The sequence below is a fragment of the Buteo buteo genome, chromosome 6 (assembly GCF_964188355.1).
Source record: "Buteo buteo chromosome 6, bButBut1.hap1.1, whole genome shotgun sequence".
NCBI classification, from domain to species: Eukaryota; Metazoa; Chordata; class Aves; order Accipitriformes; family Accipitridae; genus Buteo; species Buteo buteo.
In genome coordinates this window covers 29428160-29446792 of record NC_134176.1, presented here as the reverse complement: position 1 = coordinate 29446792, position 18633 = coordinate 29428160, and the positions used below count along the sequence as shown (strand labels likewise).

The 18633-nt window shown below is 44.5% G+C and overlaps 1 protein-coding gene across 1 annotated transcript in view; it reads right to left on the bottom strand.

Moving 5' to 3' along the window:
* Nucleotides 1-18633, bottom strand: part of EGLN3 (egl-9 family hypoxia inducible factor 3) — a 29784-nt gene that overhangs the window by 6403 nt on the left and 4748 nt on the right. Inside the window, exon 2 of the mRNA XM_075030306.1 lies at nucleotides 1543-1662. Coding sequence (XP_074886407.1) covers nucleotides 1543-1662 — 120 coding nt within the window. The remainder of the gene's footprint in view (nucleotides 1-1542; nucleotides 1663-18633) is intronic.

The window sequence follows — 18633 nt, the reverse complement described above, 5'->3', positions numbered from 1 at the left end:
CAGCAATTGCTAGATACTGCTTATGGTATTTCAGAGCCCACATCTGATCATGTAAGAGTTAACTTCTACATCCTGGGAAGAGTGAAGCCTGTTCTATTGTTGGATTTGTAATAACACTTCTCATAAATGCATTATATCTCCCAGACAGTCTTTTCCCTACTTATGACACAGCCTGGTTTCTCTACCACATCATTTCTCCCTTTCCATGTGCCACAAGTTTCGGAGAAAAAGTCTGGTGATCTGCATGTGCTTTAGAAACTTCGAAAGATGCAGATGAACTCTGCCTCCTCCCTGCTGCTGTTAGAGGGCTCTTTGGAGGCTTCTCTGTTGCACCACAGAGTGCAGAGAAGATGCTGTCAGCCCAGCACTGACCTGACTTAGTACCTCCATGTGGAATGCAAACCTCAGTAAAACTATTAGGTCAGGTTTAAGGCAACATGGTTGCTTTCAAAGGCCAGCATGGTTATATTGCATCTCCTCCAGCATACATTTGCATAAAATTACTATTACACCCACATAATCCTCTCTACCAGTGTACTGGATTTCAGTTAGGTTGCTTAGTGTCCACTTGGGTGCTTCCTCACTATTAGAATAAGAGTGCAGTGCACAAAATAAATTGGATATTTGCATTTCCTCCCACGTGTCCTCCTTCATTTTATTCCATTGAGATGTTTCATTATCATACCCTCTGTAAAGGAATGCGTTTTTCTCCAACAGTGCATTTTTCAGTGGCATTGTCTCTAAATCTGAACTCACTTTTGGGGGTTCATAGTATTTACATGTGCTTAAAGAGCATCCACCTAAAGTGGCCAAGACAGGTTAGAGAGATTAAAAAAACATTGGGCAATTTTCAATAGATAATCCATGTGAATGGTTTGTGCCACATTATGCAACAGAAGTGTAGAGACATCCTGCAATTTGACATACCCTTATCTTGTTTCTAACTTAAAGGTATGGTAAATTCAAGGCTGACTTTACTGCCTTATAGTATTACAGGCAGAAACAAGAGCACCACCCTGTCAAGAGACCCACTGGTGGAGTCAAAGATGGAGAGGACAAACCAAGCTATGTACTCATGCCTCTTACTAAGCCCCATCACTCATTAAGTAAGAAAACCACAAAGGCAACTGCCTGAAGATCTTCTGTGGGTTAGGCTGAAGGAATAGTATCAAGAACACTAAAGTCCCAAATTTGGGCTGTCATCTTATTCTGCTCCCAGAATGCACTTATTCTTTAGTGGATTATGTTTTTCTTTCTAGTGCTTCATTGCTCTTTCTTCTAAACAAAGTGCAAGAGCCAGCAGCCCAGTATTTAGAAGCTTTATTCTAGAGCAACAAAACAGTATGTGTGTGGGACGGGAGAGAGAATAAGGAAACAGTTCAGATTCTTATTTCCAAAGGGTTGCCATAAACACCAAGAAAATAAATGTAGAGATGAAGAACGGACCAGCTGTTCAAAAGTTCACCAGAGTTCACAGAAGCAACCGACAGCTCTGAACTATTTTTTCCTTCATGTTCTGCCTCAACCCTATGGCTTACTCACCTTGGAGTCCCAGTTCTTATTCAGGTAATAAATACAGGTGATGCAGCGCCCATCGCCATTTGGATTGTCCACATGACGAACATACCCAGTTCCATTTCCAGGATAGCAAGCAACCATAGCCTGAATGAAAGATAAAGATTGTAAAAAAAAAAAAAAAAAATTCTAAGATGCCCACCTTCAGTTTTTCTTTGCTAAGCATCCTCCCACTACCAGTTTGCCTCAGTACTTTTCAGATGATCAATCCAAAACCTACAGCAGACACTACCAGAAGGTATCTTTGCACAAGCTTCTTTCACTGGATGAGTCAGCCAGTGCGAAATTGCAAACTGGAAATAAATACCCTTCTTATTTCACAATATATACACTAAAGTAGGAGAAAAAAAATGAATTAAACTAAAACACTGGTATGTATGGTACAAGCTTATTGTTCTGTATACAAGGTACATGACTTTGAGGTAGTTTCAGCTAAAGTTTGCCTGGGTTTCTAAAAGATGAGCAGTCATTGCAAAACTGATTTGCTAGTCATAACAAAAGTAGAAAGTAATCCCAGGATGCCACACCTTATGACCACCATCCTCTTCCATTCATATCTTCCAATCCCTGTCATACACACCCGTATGGTCCAACACAAAGTGAGGGTCCCCAGGAGGTGTGGGTAAAAGTCCACAGAACAAAGTCTGCAAAAATCTGAACTCCTTTGTGCTGTGTTTGCACAGGGCAGTGCATGTTTGCTTTCATGGACTAAGCCACAGAACTAACCAAACAGCTTTCAGAAGCATACTTCTCTCTTTGATCATCTCTGGACTTGCTGATACAATCACTTAATTCACAGTTTGTTTAAATTTCACCTTGAGTGACGAGATAAGCCTAACAGGAATTACTCCAAACCACATGGCAGTCAACAGGTCTTAAAAGCGTTTTTACAGCCAAAATGTATTCAACTTGAGTTGACACCATTAGCGGTCTAAGCAGGATGCAGGGAAGAACAGGTGAGACTGCTGGTAGGCTACCAGATCTTTGTCTCAGAGTCACTTCTTCACTATTGGGACTACTTGGGACACCTTCTGTGGAGTTTACTAAAGATGTGGCAATAGAAGTCTTGCTCCCGCTCTTCTGACATCTCCTTTCATTGCTTGCCAGTATTAGCAGCAAGAGTGATGGGAGATGATGCAATAAGTTTGGTTGGAAAACTGGACACAGTATCCAGATGTGGTTTCCCCAGGGCTGAGTAGAGGGGGATAATCACTCTCCTGAGTCTACTGGCTGTGCTCCTGTGAGTATTGCCCTGGATGCTGTTGGGCAGGGGCACGCTGCAGGCTCACGTTCAGCTCACTGCCCACCAAGACCACCCGCTCCCCTGGGGAGCAGAGCTGCTCCCCAGCCTGGCAGCCCCCAGCCTGTACTGCTGCAAGGGGCTCTTCCTTCTCAGGGGCAGGACTTTGCGTTTGTTGAATTTTGTAATGTTCCCGTTGGCCTGTTCCTCCAGCCCATCTGGCTCCCTTTCGGTGGCAGCTCTGCCCTCAAGTACATCAACTGGTCCCCCTCAGTTTGGAGTCAAGTCCACACTTGATGAGAGTGCACTCTGCCATCTGCTTCGGGTTACTGATAATGGTGGTTAACAGCTCAGGTCCCGTGAGAGATCCCTGTGGTGCTCCATTTGTTACCAGCCTCTGGGTGTAGTACGACTGACTGATGAACCACCACCCTCCAAACCCAACCATCCAGCCATTTTACCCATTTGTTTTTTACCCATCTACTTTTCCATTCATCCAGGCCATAACATCCTAACTTTGGATACAAGAGTATTATACACGCCTGTCCCACAGAATGAGGATGTGATTGTGCACCACTTGCACGACCTGCCCCAAATAATCTGCCAAGCACAGTTGATAGCACTGAAGACTGACAGTATAGGCTTTAGTAAGAGCAATTAAAATTTTTATCTAGGAACCCTAGAGGTCTTGTCTTCTGATTCCAAGCACATGCTAAAGCCATGATGTTCTCATGGGACAGATGACCAGCTAGAGCATAGCACATGCTGCTTTAATCACAAAGGCTGTTTTACTGTGCCAACAAACACTGGCACAGAAGTTACTGCCAGCCAGCACAGTGGATCCCTTCGACCCTCTGCTACCAAGAACAAAACCTATTCACAGGAGTTGCCCAGTTCGGACAGGTGTACACGCAGAGCTGCAAAAACACAGCACTGCATTTCAAGTCATATATGAATTGACTTTCCTTCCTCCCCACAAGCACCAGCAGAGCAGTACCGGCAGGCAGCAGTACGTCACCAGAGCCCACTCCTCACCCTGACACCTCGGCCCGGGCTGCTGGGGGGCTGGTGGCCTGCAGAGTCAGGAGATTATGCTGCACAAGAGTGAGTACCTTTAATTCCAAGGAGTAAGCCCTCTTCCATCACACCTGGCAGCTGGCTCGATGCCTTGCCGTAGGTCCTGCCTGCTCTGTCGTCATTCCGCTGTTACAAACGGCTCCGCAGCCGAACTTAACATTTCACTATCAGCCTGATAACAGCAGTAAGGACCAGCCTACAGCTTAGCGCCGCAAACGAGTTTGTTAGGGGCATAAGCCTGGTGGAAATCACAAGTCAGCTGTACCTGCAACGTAGAAATGGTCAGAGGGAGCTGCACCCTCGCTGGCGAGGATAACCCCCCTCATGTACCCCCCCTCCCAGCTGCCAGCACAGCAGCTCACGCGGGTGCACCTTCACCCATCCCATGCGCACAGCGAGCTGGATTAGGTCGAACCATTGAAATAGTAACCCTTTGCTAAACCTGATCCTCGTACGCTGGGGAACGTGTCCCCGGGAGCTGAGAGCGCAGAGGAGAGGGGGCAGCGATTCCAGCAGACGAGGACAGAGGAGGGCTGTGCCAGGAGAGCCGGGGGAGCAGGGTGCTCATCTACGCAGCGAGCACAGCTGCTGCCAAGAGGATGCACATCTGCACCACCAGCACGAGGCCTGGCCCAGCACAGCTCTGCTAGTCATACCAGGGGGATGATGCACAGTGGGAATAAAACTTTGTTGACTGATAATACCTCGTTTTTAAGTCCATGTACAACACAAAATCTCTCTTTGGAGAGCAGACATTACTCCAAGATTACTGAACTGCCTAAAAATCAATCCAATATTAGTACTATTTTTTAATGCCACAATCAAAAAGCTGTTGAAGAATAATAAACTGCAGGCCAGATCCTTAAAGATATTTAGGTGCTTTACTTACTACCAAAATCTGGGCAGAAGGCCAGAGTTTTCCCCGGCCTCCCCCACGTAATATGTTCTCTTAGCAAAAGATGTGCTTTGACTCCAAGACATTGATGCATTATTTATTTATTTACTGTGTGCACCTTTTGCAACCACAACGCACAGAGTCCCTGGGGATGAAGAAGTAGAACAATTCCCACAGAATCCAAACGCACTGGCCACACTCTAGCATAATTTTAAGAAAAGAGAAAAAAGTTTTCTAGTAGCAGCAGCGAAGGGAGAAACGCAGAAGTGAAATATCCTTTTTCCTGGCATGGTGATTATTTGAATGAAACCTCAAACAATGAAGGGAAATCATTCTGGTCCTCCTAGAGCCTGTTGAAATGATATCAAGCTTTATCAGAGCACCGGCTGGAGCAGCTCCAGAGCAGATCAAGCTGGCCACAGCAGGGATTCCAGCTGTTAGCACTACTTTTGGATTCACTCAAAGCAAACAAGAAAGAGGAGATGAGATGCGTGACCCAGACTTAATTTGAGTAATTGGTGAACACTGGTATTTGCCAGTTTAGTGCACAGGCTAGCTACAAAAGCCAGAGGCTGGATCATAATAATCGAACCATTTACCAGGTGAGCAAGTGATGCATCAGTAAAAAATGTTTTCTATAATTTTGGCTATTGTATCCAGAAGAGCACACTGTTTTTGGAAGCATCTCCCTTCATTAACCAACTCCAAAGCTAAACTAACTATAGCAGGCAGTAATGAGCAGGAATGTACCTAACTTTTTTTTTTGGCAATAGAATCCATTACAATGGCTGTTAGTTGGCTTAACTTCCCAGCGTAAGCACTCAGAGCAAATTTCAGCAAGACACCCCCTGCCTTATTTTAAGTTAAAATAGATAAGTTTGTCTTAAACAACAGCTGAAGAGTTAAAAACTCTGATATATAGATGCATGCCTTTGCAGTTGCACACACACACGCCATAGTTTGAAGACCAATGCTCTGGTGGTCTAGTCAACAGTCATAAATTAAAGCCTACAAAACTTGGAAATGAAAAGGAAATCATCAAAAATGCAGTTTCTGCATTGTCATTTTCAGACATGTTAGGTTTCCCGAGAGGGTGCAAATCAACCACCAGTTAAACAAGCAGTAATTACCAGCTTTACTAAGGAGCCAGGAATCATCAGTAAACTCTGCGTTGCACAGAAGCTTGCAAAAATAAGTTATTCATCATTCAGTTTAAGTATTATAATAATTAATTATTATTAAGTCAGCCAGATAAATCTGCAAGTCAAACTGCAATACACCAGCAAAGTTTGGAGGCAGATAAAAAACAATGGTTCCATAGAGAGGATTTTTCCCCGTCCCCCAGTGCTTCTAGCAAAGAGAAAAATTCTCTTAGCTGATAGCCAGGACCATGCTGCGAGGCATCATTCTGCTACATTTCATAAAATAAGCAGTGCTGGAGTGGACTGATACTTGGAACAAAATGCTTCAGATAATACCTCAGCTTGAAGACACTGCTTAATAGGAAGGAGTGATGACAGCAGGTCAAAAGGAGATGCTCTCTGTGCCTGCTAGCACTAAGCCAGGGCCCCAGTGTACTAGTGCAGACTGCATAGGTGGTATTGTAACCCTATACTGATCCCATATTTTTCTCTCAGAACTCATATGACCTTTGCAACCACCAGAGAAAATTCTGACCTGTGTAACTCTATCCTGCCAACACCAACCACTCTTGCAGATTACAGTAAAGACTCCACAATATGCTTTTCCATTTTCTGTACCAGATTTGTCCTGTATATTATTGAACAGCTGCTGCTTTTGATCCCTAGTGTAGCTCATCTCTGCATACAGCTTATACATCAAATAGTTAAATTCAGAAATTACTGGTAAGCCTGTTAGATGAAGGGTACTATATAGACACAGAGTAATACTGATCTACAATATCACTATGATGGTTGTCTAGAAAACCAAGGTATTAATAAGAATTAATGGTGCTATAGACACTGGAACTTTCAGAATAATTTTTCTTTGGCTGCACACTTCCAAGTTTCCCAAATTTCAGTCCAATATGTGGCTCTCAGTCCTGAACTCGAGCGCAAACAAAAAAAACACTTGACCAGACTTTAGGAAATGAGGACTACCAGGATTCGCCTGACTGACTTCTTAGGTCTCAGTGCATACTGTACTCAGCTTGATTTTAGTTTGTAGATGCACACAGTCTGTACAGGCAGAAAGGGAAAGGCACACAGCATGCTCTACATTAAGAGAACATGAGTAGTCTGACATTTCATGATCAAAGACAAGAGACTCTCAGTTGAGGCTTGTCTGACACACAGGCACAACGGGGTGTTTCTTAAGTACTTTCTTGTTGCACCCAATTGCACCCAAGTGTTTTCTACCGTGTAGCTTATAATGGTTAAGTATAAAATATTCATGAACTTATTAAATATTTGTTTGTTTGAATTATGAAAGTTAAAACGCTCAACTGCTATACTGAAGCATAAACTAGGAAAATTGGTCTAATTTAATACTCTGTAGAGATGGGAGGGAACAGAGGGAAGAAAATCATGTTAAAACACCAAAAAATCAGAGACATCAGCTTTGTTCCTGTTGGAAAGGGAATCACCAATTCCAAAGGGGGACAAAACCCTGCTGGCTTCAGTCATGCAAAACATGAAATGGGCTTCAGTGGCAGTATTGCATGAGAAACCAGTACCTCATTTCCTCACCCATAACTTGATAATCAGTCTTCAGTCAAACAGCTGTTGGATTTACAAAGTTAAACCTAGCCACCTCCTCTTTGATCGGCTTCTTGCTCAGAGGTGGAAGCAAGAGAGGGGAAAAGATATGTGAGGAAGGAGCCTGTTTTTAGAAATTAAGAAACACTGGGGAAAGTGCTAGAATTTGGCAGGGCAAGACACCTGCACCTTTTCACTTCCAACTTTCATCTTCCTATGGAGGCCTGAACTGAAGCCATATAGAAGACATCAAAAAAGCAAAAAAGCCAACAGAAATAACAAGAAAAACCCTGGGGCATTTACCTTCTTTCATGAAACACAAAGCAGATCAAACTCCACAAACTCAGCTACAAGCACAGTTTGCTGAATGCTTCATTAGCTTGCAGAAGTAGTCCTACCCAACAAAGGTGCCTTGGATGCAGGTGACAAGTGTCTACTGAAGGGCCAAACGAGCCATGGCAAACCAGATATGAAAGACTGATAGGAGGACCCTGTACCAGTAGGTGACTCATCTCTGGAGCACTATATCTTGGACAGATTGACATGATCACAGCTACTTTTGCTCCTTGCTCTTCTATTCTATCAGCAACCCTGACAATTTTAGAGGAAAGGAGAAGACATTTCTATGGCCAGAGATGCAGCCACACAAGTGAAAATACATTCATTCTCAAAATTTCTCATCTCAGAAGCACAATGCAGTTTTCATGATGCCCAACAGCACCTTTTTTTTTTTTTTTTTTTTTTTTTTTACATAATACTTTCCTGCTTGGCAAGTACCTGTAACTCCTATAACTGTACAAAAATCCTGTTTCCGTGCACGGCATTTTAGCCAGGTGGTCTGGTACTTGCTTCTCCCTGCATGTATGTGACCTTGGTCATCAGATTCAGATCTTCCAAGAACTGGAAACCTCATCTCTCCCTTTTTATTCTCTTTGGTCTTTCGTATGCACCATTGTAGCTTGAGTATTATTTCCAGGTGCTTGGGGGCACATTTTGGAGAATTTTTTGAGGAACAGCCTGAGAGTGAGAATTGTGGGAAAGACTACTGCTCTCATCTGTAGGAAAAAGATCCAGATATACTGTTTATCTTTGCTTACCAACAAAAGGCTATTATTACCTGATGTTATTCTAATTACCATAAGATGGAAAACTGTTCCTGCTTATTAAATTTCTTCTAGAACTAAGGGTAGAAACAAAGAACTACCCATGAAAGCTCCAGTCATGGATTATCTCCATGCCACACAGCTGTTGATGACTGGCATGTTATCTAGTGGTAGCTTAAGGAGCCCTTAATAAGCTTTCAAATCTTATGGAATCTGTCTGTAAGGAAGCTAGATCACAGATTGATGCTGCTTTAAAAATGAGCTCCCTATTAAATGAATCTGTGATGGGGCTTAGGAAGCTTTTCTAATGATTGGCAACAAAATTTAGTTCTTCATGGCCTGAAGAGTCCTATTAACGTGAAGGACAGCTTCAGCTTGCGACTATTTTTTATTTCTTTTCTTAGTAGAACACCCACTTAGAGATAAATTTGGATGCCCTTCAAGTTCAAGCTGGCTGCCAGGGCAGTGCCGCTGTGAAGTGGGAAGGCATGGAACAGCTATGCCTCGTGTCAGCAGTGGCTGTCTGCAACTGCCAAGAGAATAGGGAGCATTTGCAAACCAAGCTTTGGAGACAGTGGTGAGTTTTGTTGAGCTGTCCCCACTGCTGGATACTCCCTGAGATCCTAAAGTGAAGAGGCAATTCAGGAAACTGTGAAAGGACCTGACCGCGGGAGAAGTTCTCCAGGCTTCTGAGGAGAGAAATCTGACTTGTGGTTTCCTGAGCAAAAGAGTCCCAGGCATTCATCTTCCTCTATATATGGTCTACATTGCTTGTTTTATTTTTTTTTTTTTTTTTTTTTTTTTAAAGCCAAGTAAAATAACACCTCTTGCTTTCAGACCACCACCCAAATTCTGTACTCAGCCTCTGGGCATGACCAGGAGAAAACAGAATACTGAAATTTAAGGAAACAAATCTAAAATTGCCATAGGATCACGACTGTCCTTGCAGTGAGCATCTTTGTCTCTTCTAATAACTAAAAGGATTAACCTCCTTCCTTGTACATTCAATTAATCCCCATATTTCTCTGCATATGTCAGTTACCACTTTTCTCCTGTTCCCCAGTGCTTCTCTCATCTTCTGCAATGGTAAAATCAGGTAAGATTTTTATTTTACATCCTCCTCTGACCTAAAGCTACATTTTAGGCTGCAACATGACTCAGACGTTGTGCCTTGCATGCACGCAGAGACAATACAGTTTCAGAAGAGATCAGCGTGCTGTGAAGAGCAGGCATACCGTCACGGCAGGACCTGAAATTTAAAAGGCTATTGCCAGTAAATTAGTTGAGTCGAGGATATTCAGATGAAGACTCCAATTAGCAGCTGTAAACATGCGCAGTGCATCAATGTATCAATAAAGGCTGTTTCAGTTTAGAAAGACCTCCCGCCCCTGCGCTGCTGAGCCCTGGCTTCAGGCCAGTGAGATGATGGCTTAACGACAGGGCTACGTGCGGAGCGTGAGGCGATCGGCGATCAAACGCAAACTTTACTCCAGAGGACACTTCACAGAGACGCTGTGGAGGGAAGAGGGCGAAACCCACGCTTGCAGCACGCAGACGCTCAAGGCGCTTCTCTGTTCTGGTTCTTACTGGTCTCCCTCTCCCTCCTGCTGCACACGCAGGCTTATTTCCCACACTTCAAAAAAAATACTCTGTTTAATTAAATTTTAGGATTATTTTTGCCTGTTCTTGAAGCCCTCTTTCATCACCCAGAAAACTCTTTCAGTCCCCTCCTCTCCCCCAAGAGCCAAACCTGGACGAGCTGCACTAACGAGAAAGCATCCCAAGCAATCAATGCAGATAGGGAAAGCATCCCCTGTAATGAGTCCCGGGGGACACGGTGACAAGCGCCACCCCCGCAGGAAAGCAAATTCATAAGTAAGTGCAGGCTCATTAAGGAGATCTGTAAGGACCCTCCCTGTACGTTCAGGTTCTCAGCGGGGAGTAAAGGCATGGTAACCAGCACAGACATCCTCTGCGGAATATCCTCATTTGTGTGGTAGAAAGATAAGTTCATAGTTCCTTAAATATTCCAGCCTTTCATTCTTTGTCAGCACTTAAGACCTTTTCGGTTCTGCTACTAATCACCCAGAAGATTACACGGCTTTTTTTTTCCTGCAACATTTAAAGAACTCTACGTATTTTGATGCTCTTGTGAGTGCGTTAATAATGGTCAGGGAAGACAGGCACAACACAGGCAAACTGTGTTTTGCCTGTGTCAGAGCTGCCCGAGCTGGCCAACATCCCTTTTTTACTTTTATTCATTTATTTTTAGCCCGTGGGCCCAGGGCGAGCGAGCAATGCTGCCCACAAGACTTTTATCAGCTCATGCACAGTACGCAGCACCCCTAAGGCTTCCCGTGAGCGTTTTGCTTCGGAGGCTCCCAGGAGCAGCCCGGGTGCCCACAGGCAGCAGAGGCGACCCACCACCGCCTCGAAGCAGAGTTGCCAACCGGACGGGACGGGGAAGCCGCAGCTGCAGACATGGACCCCCGTGGGGCCACCGGCCGGGACACCTCCGGCGGCCGCAGCACCGCACCTGGGAGATGTTTTTCTTTGTCCCCTCTGGCTCAGTGAAAGTCTCTCTCCGCTGCCAGAGAGGAAGGCAGGGTTCAGACTAGCACCGTCACACTTGGCAGGTACCCCGAATATGCCTCAAGGGTCCTCCCAAAACTGTCAGAGCCGTCTGGGCTTCTGAGGCTGCTAAGACATTCCTGCGCTACAAAAACAGAGAGATGAACGGTTCTCAAGAGTTTGTTATCACAGCAGTGGCACCAAATTAAGGCTAATTGATGAGACCAGTTATCTCCTATGTTGACTTCAGAAGGAAGCCATCTCACTCACCCCCCCATCTGTCTTTTGGTCCCCCACCACCTTTTCAGAGGACCTTGCCTAGCTAACAGTATATTTATTCCTGCAGAGGATTTTGTGGAAATGAATATTTATGGATAAAACTCATTAAAATTACCTATAATAAATTACCATGAGAAATAATTTCTTCTATGCTGAAACATGTGTAGTCTTTACCTCTAAGGCTTTGCCTGCACATAAAGTTGTACTGCTCTGACTACACATGTACGTTACAACAGCACAATCTCTCTAGTGTGGGTGCAATTAAAGGGGATGAATGTGTATACAGTGACACAGCATCTTTCCACAGAGGAAGGGAAACAAGCTATTCAGATTCAAGGCAATTTTGTAATAATATAACTATACACCTGTTCTAAGGTTAGGCAATAAAATGTATTGATTGAAAAAAACCAAAATCCTTCTAAGGGTTGTAGTGCCTGTCCTCCCCACCACCTACACAGCTGGTACTTGCACCAGTAGGATTTGTGTAGACAGAAACTAGGCAACTCTGAACAAAGAAAGCATGCATGAACGCAGACATGCACACACACACACAACAAACTGAGCTCCAGCCTTACGTTTGCACGTCCTAAAGCTATTCACAAAAGCTCTCAACTCATAGGCAAGGAAGCCTGGTCCTAAACCCAGCTGCGGGGCAACATCAGACTCCAGATTTGAATGCGGATTTGAACTGCTGAATTCCCACTTCTCTTTTCCCACTGGTCAAGCCTCTCCCACGGATTTATGCTGCCACCACCTGACCGAAGAGACCGACCCTACAGGCTGGCTGTGCTGCGGCCGCTGCCACGGGCTTCGACCCCGCCGGCTGGGACAGTGGTCCCGCAGGGGGACGACACAGCCATGCCGGACGGGTTCCCTCCCCAGCCTCCCCGCCGGCCCCTGCTGCCCTGCTTCGCTGCAGTCCCCTCTGGAGCCTTACCAAGCCATTCCCACCGCAACTCACTGAAGCAACAGCCCTTCAGAGGTTTCTTGAGACCCGGTTCAGGACTGGGCCTTAAAGTAATAATGTTCTTCGGCATTTAAGGTAGTTTTTGCAGGAAGCACAGCAACTGTTGAGCAGGGAGGTGGTGTCTCTGGTGTGGGTTCAGGATGTTTCCTGAGGATGCAGAAAGCCTGGAGTGGTCTTTCTGGCTCTGTTCCCTCCTTTTTCCTCTTCCTCTCCAAAACTTTTCCTCTCTGGCAGCCAGAGCAGCATGTACTCGGAGCCACCGCAGGGGCGGCTGGGAGTGAGCCAAGCTGGAGACTGGACGGGTGCTGCTCTCCCAGGATGCCAGCTGGTTGGGCAGCCAGGGGAAGCAGCCCTCATCCCCGTCTCTTCTCTTCCCTGGGATGGAGTCGAGATGGCGGCTGCACAGGCATGACAGGCTGCGGTAGGAGTGGGGGTAAGAAACCCCTTGGCGAGGGGCTGCAGCTGGCTTTGCTAGAGGTGTGGAGCGCAAGTGCTTCTCTGCGGTGGGAAACACAGAGGGGGAAGGCAGGACAAATCTGCAGTGGCGAGTCAGGGCTATAGGGGTATATATGCATATTTAGGTGTGGGGGTGAAGTAGGTCACCATTGGCACAACCGGTGCCTTTCCTAACTGCAGAGAAGACACTGTACTAATACAGTTCATAATTAGCAGCAATAGCTTCTACGGATGGCAAGCGGTGAAACAGGCTTTGAACCAAGTGCCAGCAAAAGAAGTAAACCAAGAAAGAAAAAAAATTGTATTTGTTTCAATTGCAGACATCTTATCTAAGTGTATCAAACAAACAGAAAACAAGTCAACTACATTTTCATCCTTGCCAAGAAATTATCACTGTGAGCGTCAGACTGGCACTGAGCCTTCAGGCCACCAGGTAGACATCAAGTTATGCACTGAGAAATATACTGGTAAAATGCACAACTTTGACACTTCAGCCTTTGACCAACATCAAATGTTGAATTATAATAAATTTGCCAATGGGGACCGGCACTGGCAAATCCTCTCATTGCTCCTCTGTGAAAAGGAAGTCTGCAAAACAGTTAACCAGGCAGCGACCCTTCCTGTTGGCCTGCTTCAGAGACATCACGCACATGCTCCACAGACAACGAAAGACAGAAGACAAGTTAATTTAGGGAAGCGGAAACATTGGTGAATACTGTAAAGAACAGAGTTATCGATACATCCTGGGGGACTCTGTTCTGTTTGTGCACATCTAGTCATATGCCATGGTTTATATGCCTTAACAGCAGGACATGCTACAGCATTTACAGTGAAGCTTCTCCTTTTTCTACTTCTCAAACCACTTCTACCAGATTCCCTATGGGAAATCAGAAGGGGAAGGTGCAGTTAGACATAGTCTTCAGCAGCAAGCACAACACCCTAAGACTGTTAACAACCTAGGAACAGGCACGTTGAGGAATAATTGACACTTCCCCCCTCCCTCTTTTTTTTTTTTTTTTAAATATCTGCTCTCCCAAATTCCCCTGGTTCTGCATTTTTTTTCCTCACCCACATGGTCCAGTGAGAGGCTGTGTGCAAGAGATTTTCGTCACTCCCTGGAGCCTCAGGGCAGTCAGGAGCCTCCATGCCAGCATCCACTGCCTCAGAGCCTGCTGTCCAATGGTGCCTCGCACCCCAGGCTTTTCCAATCAGGGTGGCATTCCCCAGCCTGCACTGACTAGCACCTATCTCCCTGTATGCATTACTGGAGTAACTGCTACTGTTAATGCTATAAGACAGGTTTGCCTCAAGACAGTCAATTGCAAAGGTCAGATTAACTGCTATCTATAACTTCCATCAAGTAAGGCTCCTTGCTCCCTCCCAAGACACCATGTAAAGGGTGGGCCATATTTCCAGTCTAAGACAAAGTGTAGACAAAGACCAGGGACAGCACAAGAACCACTGCAACTTTTCCTAAAGTTTTCTAACCATATTCTAGCATAGTCTAAGCCAAGCACCAAAGGATGTGTTTCAGTCCAATTGATCTGAAAGAGCCTTTAAAAAAAAGTACTTAAGTGAATTGCTGAACTGGGGCCAAAACTTTAAAAACCATTTGCCTTATCAATTTGTACAAAATTACAGTGCAAGAAGACATAAGCAACGATTAATTATTATTATGACTTACAGACAAGAAAAATGCAAACATATTTCTTGTTTGGATTTTCAGGTCCAAAAAAGAAAGCACAGAAAAGAGTCTATTGTGACCAAAGGATTCATATGATCTACATATACAGGAGACTCAAAATGGTTATCTTTTTGCTACAAAGTAGGATGCAATTCCCTGATGTTTGGCAAAAGACATGGCTACCCTGCCATTTCCAGCTGACAAAGCTTTGGACAAACAGTTTCCAGTCTGTGCAGATGGTGTGCTATGCTGTACTCCTGCAATTTATACTATTCATTTTAAATTGGGTGGCTGGTGGCATGAACATTTAGTAAGCCTCCATGGAATCCGTATGGTCAGCAAAATCTCTTGCACTACTTTATTTGTGAAAAATCAGAGCAACAAGTAGCTTGTTTAATCAACTGCTTTCTATTAAGTGCTTTGCATGGTGGCACGAAGTTTCTTTGTCTACTAATCTTATCAAAACACAATGACAAGAGAAAAATGACTGTAGGGAAAAGCTCCTTTCTGTCACTGAGAGATAGTAGATGCATATGTGTGAGTGAGTGATGGAGGGGAAATGGGGCTTACAGCTCTCCAAATCACTCGCAGGAATGGTCAGTAGTGGTGTGTGCTGACGGAATGACATGCCTGTGAATAGTTTAAACAGTCGGAGATAGATAGTCTACTTGGCATGAGCTTCCATCATCTGTTTTCTTCCTCCACCTCACTGCCTGAACAGCTAGAGACCTTCTTGGTTTTCTGACCAACTCCCTGTCATCTCTTTTCAAAGCAATAAAAGGTCTAAAACAAATTGCTATATAATGTTATGCATCAATCAAAATCTTTTGTCAAGCCCCCCCACCATGTTCTGTGCCAATGCATCAGTTATTTACCCTGGAGCTCACCACAGAGGCCATCAGCTGCCCTAGGCATAGGTACCAGAAGTAGTTCCCAAAACACCTCTACCTGAGAGCTCCTCTACTAATCCAATAAAACCTTTTCACAGAAGCTTAGGGAGTCTTGTGTTGCTGGCAGCTTTCTAACAACGTTGTTTCAGCCTTCAGCTTTGTGACAGAAGGATTACAGTCATGATAAATCCAGCCCAGGGCTTCAAATTCCCTCGAGTTGGTATGCACACATCCTCCTCCATAAATCTAAAACCAGCAACACTTATTCACAGGCTTCCCTTCCTGACCTCCTCATTCTCACAAGCCATCCACTGCAAGATGGATGAGCGCTGTGTGGCCTGCTGGTGCCAAAGGACCACTTGCCCCTGACCTATTACACAATGGGAGAAGGGAATCCAACTGAAACAGGAGCAGAGGAAAACTTTTTAAAAAGTTAATACCCCCCCAAAAAGTAAGGGGAAAAAAAAAAAAAGCACTTTGACTTTGTATGAGTCATCCTGAAACATTTGATAAAAGTATTGATCTCTTCCAAGTGTGTCAAGTCTGTTCTGCAAACATCAAGATTTCACCCAATTAAAAATCCATTCATGTCTGGGTCATTGTGGTTTTATCTTCTCCCTCTATACCACCCCTTCCACACATGGAAAGGAATTGCTGAGGGAGTACAGATACTGTTGAACATCCCCACCACCACCCCTCCAGGAAAAAAAAAAAAACTGGAAAAAAAAAACCTGTGTAACATAGGAGGAAGAAGAGAAGATGCTTCCGAGTACTAAATCAAGCAAATTGCTCAGGAAGCAACATGCAAGGTAAGGCTGTATTACATTGAGCCACCATCCAGATAAGTTTGGAAGTCAAAGAAAGAATAGTTTACTTTGAAATCAAATAAAGACACTGGGATTAACACAGACAGCTGGAATCCTTAATGCAAAGAAACAAGTTCACTTTTATCATGTACATGCTGCTCTGCATCTGTGTTATAAGCATCAATGCATGTCCATTTAAACATATACTGTTATTAGCAGTGAGCTGTAATGAACTGAATTATTCATTAATAATTACCTTGGGAAAAGGCTGTGTACAAATATTAATAGCAAGGACCAGCTCCTCTCCCTCCCAAAATGCAAGCTCAGCGGGAGGGGGCACTGAACTCTGAATCTTGCCATTTTCCCCAGCGGCTCTCCCAAGGATACTGTGCCTTGCAATGCTGTATACACACACCCTCCCCCCCAGTCCAAAGGACAAACACTCCCCTTACCCAGAGGCATTAATGCCACCTGTATTACAGTGTCCCTCCCCACACAGGTGTGGAAGGTTTACACTGACATTTAATGAGCAGTGAGCCCTCACACAAAAACAAACTGAGAGGCACATATTTACTTAGGGCTTGCAAGTAATAGGGATATAGGGAGGCACACCAGCAGGCTACCACTGCAAGCCACGGGCTTTAAGAGCTGACGCAGTGGTGCTGGGAAGGACTGGTACCAGAGCAGTCATGACAACGGATAAGAAGGTACTGAGGAAAACGCACTACCAGTATGGGAGAGATTGTGGAAAACTTCACTCCTTTGCCATCATTGTGTAACTCCAGAGTCTAATGAGACTCATTAAGCACTGCTTGACTGCAAAACTACAGACGATAAAAAAAGACAAGTAATCTGCCCTGATGCCATAAACACGTGCACAAACTCAGGATAAACAGACCACTCTGCTCTCTACATTGCCTGAGAGCTCAGACTTGCGTCCCTTCTCTTACAGGATTAGCCACCTTCTGCCTCCCCCTGTGACTATGACTGTAAAGCACACGGACAGGCTCCTAACACAGTGTAAGAAAGGTTGCTGGGTGGTTACAGACTTCTCCTGCACAAGAGGATAAGGAAGACCAACAGCAGCCACCTGACTGCCAAAGGCTCTGGTGTAATGCACACCGAAGATGGCACCTTTTTTCCACTGCCTACCATGGAATAAGTCTACCAGTGCACTACAGTCAGGTTCTTAGGAGTCATGATACATAACAGGTACCAAATTCAAGCTGCTTGTAACTTCAACACCCAAGTATGAGCTCAAACACTATTCCACAGAGGTCACCCACGCTTCTGAACCCACTTACAGATACGTGCATCGCTCTCTGTAAAATATTGACCTGTTTCTCCAATACCCTGTCCCTGCTGAGTGAAGAAGCAATCTGAAAGATTCTCTGAGTGCCTCTTTCAGAGAAGAAGTGTCTTGAAAGTTTCAAAAAGTCATTGAGAATAATTCGATGAAGAACAAAAACAAGAGCTAATATGCCCAGGTTTATACTCATTTAATGCTCTGATTGTCAAGTAAAAATTATACATTCCTGTGTATAATTAACCAGGCTAACTAATCTTGCTTGACAAACACAGATATAAACATCAGCTTTGACACCGAGCCAAAGCAACCACTCTAGGATCTGTGCCAATGCTGAATTCCTCAGTCTGATATCATAAAACGACTTGTCTGTTGTATTTACAGTTCCAGTGGCTCTGGACTCTGCCGGCAGCCGGCCAGAAGAACAGATTTGAACTCACCCATTATGCCAGAACATGTGCATTTGATTAGAAGAAAGAGAAATTATGCATATTTCTTCTGGATGGTGGTATTCATCAGACCTCCCATTGTAAACTAATTGCAAGGCATGCTGCTACACAAGTATCAAAAATCCTTTGTAACATAGAAAAAAACAGTATATTTCTATAGGCAGTACTGCTCTTCAGCTCTATAGCCAGTTTTCTGCTATCCTGCTCCTTACATGCACAGCTCAAATCAGAAAATGCAGCATTTCACTCCGTGTTTTAATTGCAAGAGACAGAATTTGAATGCTATAGAACAGAACTTTTTTCACACAAGTGTAAAAATACCTCCTCATTACCCGAGTTATGAGGGACTTGGGAAGACCACTCAACCCAAGCCTCTGACATTTCATGCATGTCTTCAATCTTCAGGAACAGGAATCTTGGTAAAAACTTGCTAGAGAGACCATGTTTCAAAACCTAGCTAAGAACACCCCATCATGTGGTAGGCAGAAGGACCCACTCTGGTTTTCAGCAAACGCTCGTTAGCCATGAAGGGCCACCACAGAAGACCTGCTTCTCCTGCAACAGTCAGAGAGGGCCCACCAGGATGGCTTGAGCAAGGAGGTGTTGTGGCTACAAGCA